The 2,864-nt window shown below is 58.7% G+C and overlaps 2 protein-coding genes across 2 annotated transcripts in view; one reads left to right on the top strand and one right to left on the bottom strand.

The window, feature by feature from the left end:
• The window catches only part of ETH_00011520 (uncharacterized protein), a gene marked incomplete at both ends in the record, with an annotated part of 2,635 nt that extends 1,777 nt beyond the window's left edge, over positions 1-858 (bottom strand). The window contains 2 exons of the mRNA XM_013376838.1: positions 30-119; positions 354-858. Coding sequence (XP_013232292.1) covers positions 30-119; positions 354-858 — 595 coding nt within the window. The remainder of the gene's footprint in view (positions 1-29; positions 120-353) is intronic.
• Positions 859-1,748: 890 nt separating this feature from the next.
• Positions 1,749-2,864, top strand: part of ETH_00011525 (NLI interacting factor-like phosphatase domain-containing protein, putative) — a gene marked incomplete at both ends in the record, with an annotated part of 4,769 nt that continues 3,653 nt past the window's right edge. Inside the window, 2 exons of the mRNA XM_013376839.1 lie at positions 1,749-2,410; positions 2,619-2,769. Coding sequence (XP_013232293.1) covers positions 1,749-2,410; positions 2,619-2,769 — 813 coding nt within the window. The remainder of the gene's footprint in view (positions 2,411-2,618; positions 2,770-2,864) is intronic.

Here is a 2,864-nt window from a genome sequence, read left to right on the forward strand (position 1 = left end):
TGCTGCTGCTGCTGCGCTTGATTGCCTACTGGGGCGCGCGGGGGCTCTGCGGCGGCCCACAGAGCGGGCGAACTCTTCCTTGACTTCTTCTGAATCCCACAGAGACGGCGGACGACGGCCTGGGAGCACAAAGCAGCAGCGGCAGCAGCAGCAGCAGCAGCAGCAGCAGTTGCATGTGAGCCTCAGCAGCAGCAGGGCTCTTGGCACGCACGCAGCCGTTACCATGCGCACTAAGGAAAGCTTCAAATAAAGAGTGGCCTGTGGCGCTTGCTGCTGCCCTACACTTGCATGAAACGAGACCTAGGGGCTGCCACTTGCTGCTGCTGCTGCTGCTGCTGCTGTTTGAGAGGCACCTGTCAAGGCTGCGTGTTGCTGCTCCGCCTCTTCCACCTTCTCAATTTCTGTCTCCAGGTCGTGGGCCAAAAACTCGCGGTCCCAAAATGAAGTCATGCGGCGGCTGCGGCGCGAAGCAAACTGACGCACAGACCCGCAGCAGCAGCAGCAGCAGCAGCAGTTGCTGTTGCTGCTGCTGAGGCTGCTGCCGCCCATCCTGCTGCTGCTGGCTAGCGCTGGCATCCCCGGTGCAGCAAGAGCCCTCAGTCGGTGTGCACAGAAGGAAAGTACCCTGAAAGATGCTTGGGCTCGAGCTGGAGGCCGTGGAAAGCCTTCGCCAGCCGGCGCTGCTGCTGCTGCTGCTGTTGGTACTGCTGCAGCTGCTGCAGGCGCTGCTGCAGCTGCTGCAGGCCCATGGCACACTTGCTGCGACTGCACCCCCAGCCTCAAGGGCCCTCCTGCTGCTGCTGCTGCAGCTGAGAAGCGAAAGAGACCCCCAGAGAGCCTCTTTGCGTGGAAAGCCATGGGCTGGCTGTTGGCAGGAAAGTAGAGTGTTTTGTGTTTACGTGAAAAAGATGAATATTTGAACTGACAAAAGCCTTCCCTCCTTGCTGCCTCACACACTCTGAAGCTTATACACTTTGTTCTGAAGCAGCAGCTTTGTTGCTGCTACGCCTGTGGCTTGCTGCCTGCTGCTGCGGCCAGTTTGGTCTTCGTTGAATTCGCCTTTTCTGGCGAATCCCGGCTGCCTCGAAGACTTAGGGGGAGTTCTAGACACACAGGCAGCAGCAGTCCGAAAATTGATTCAATAAAAATGTATTTTGATGAGAAAAGGGAATTAAATTCACTTTGAAGGGGAAAACGGAAAATGCCGCTCAGTTCAACTTCGTGGGGGCCCCAGCTCAAGGTTTCGACCGCATGCAGCGGAAACAAACGCAAGGGTTTACTCGGGAATAAGGAAATGTAGAAGCTGATCTTCTGTTGTTTTAATTTCCTTTTTATTAATTCAAAACCCTCATTTTCTCAAGTCCATTTAGAGCTGCTTTCCCCCCGAGGCAGCCCCCGATACGTAGGGGGCCCTGCTCATTCATTTTTGGTACATACACCTGGGAAACCCGAAGCAGCAGCAGCAGCAGCAGCTGCTGCTGCTGCTGCTGTTTCGCATTTTGGAACTCGTAGCAGACACATCGGCCAAGGAGGGCCAGGGGCCTCGGCTCTCGGGCTGTCAGCGTGTCACGAGCGAGCCTTAAACCCTAAACCCTAGACCCTGAACCCTGGGCACAAACCCTCCAAAGTTCGGCCTTCATTCCCGGTGCTGTACGTTGCGGCTCCTTCTGCTGCTGCTTTTCCCGGGTTGAGGGTTAAGGGTTTCCGGTTTAGTTTCCGCACTGCAGTTAGTTGAACCAGGAGAGCCCATGGATCCGCAGGAAACAGCAGCAGCAGCAGCAGCAGCAGAGCCTAAAGGCGCTGTTTCAATCTGCCTCCCCGCAGAGGCGCAGCGGGCGCTGCCGCTGACCATCAAATGGAGAGTTCCGGCCGGCAGCCACGTGGTCGAGGGCCAGGTGCTCGCGCACCTCTTTCCGCCCCCTGCTGCTGCTGCTGCTGCTGCTGAGAATGGCGGTGAAGGTGCAGCAGCAGCAGCAGCAGCAGACGCAGCAGATGCACACAGGAAGGAAACGGCAACGGCCGCAGAGTCACCTGCAGCGCCGGCAGCGGAAGCAGCAGCTGTAAGCCCAGCAGCACGTCCTGGAGCAGCAGAAGCAGCAGAAGCAACAGAAGAAGCAGAAGCAGCAAAGGCAACGGAAGCAGCAGATTCAGTTGGACCAGCAGCAGCGGGAGAAGCAGCGCGTGCTAGGGAAGCAGCCGGATCCGCAGAAGCACGAGGAGCAGCAGAAGCAGCAGCAGCCGATGCAGCAGAAGGAGGCGCACCAGAAGCAGCAGCAACAGGGACAGCAGCAGCAGCAGCAGCAGATGGAGGGCCGCCTGCTGCTTCCGAGTTTGTGGTGCGCGCCCCTGTGTCTGGAGTTCTTTGCAAGTTGTCGGTTTTGAACAATGAAATTATTTCCAGCAGCACCGAGTAAGCCACGCGGGGCAGTATTAGCTGCTGCTGCTGCTGCTGCTGCTGCCCGTGCTGCAGCAGCAGGTGCTGCAGCAGCAGTCGCAGATGGCGCGGCCAGGCTACTGCGACTGTGTGATCCGTGTTCGTTTACCCCTCCCTGTTCCCTTCCCTACTGCTTCCAACTCCATTACTGTTGCTGCTGCTGCCGCTGCTGCTGCTGCTGCAGGCTGGGTGCGGTGGCGGCGACGGCGTGCGAGCACCCGCTGGCTGTGGGGGGCATCTGCCTCTGCTGCCTGGCGGCCGTGGGTGCCGCGGCGGAAGGGAAGGTCCAGGCCGGCTTTCTCTCCGCCCAGCGGGAACTCCGGGTGGACGTACACGTCAGCAGCGCGCCCCTCGCACAGCCCTCACTTCTTTTATTCTGCACTTTTTGGCTTTGAATCGCTTTCGCTTTCTTCTGCGTTCACTTCTTTTA

This window comes from Eimeria tenella, genomic scaffold (assembly GCF_000499545.2).
Source record: "Eimeria tenella Houghton genomic scaffold, Eth_scaff407, whole genome shotgun sequence".
Classification (NCBI taxonomy): domain Eukaryota; phylum Apicomplexa; class Conoidasida; order Eucoccidiorida; family Eimeriidae; genus Eimeria; species Eimeria tenella.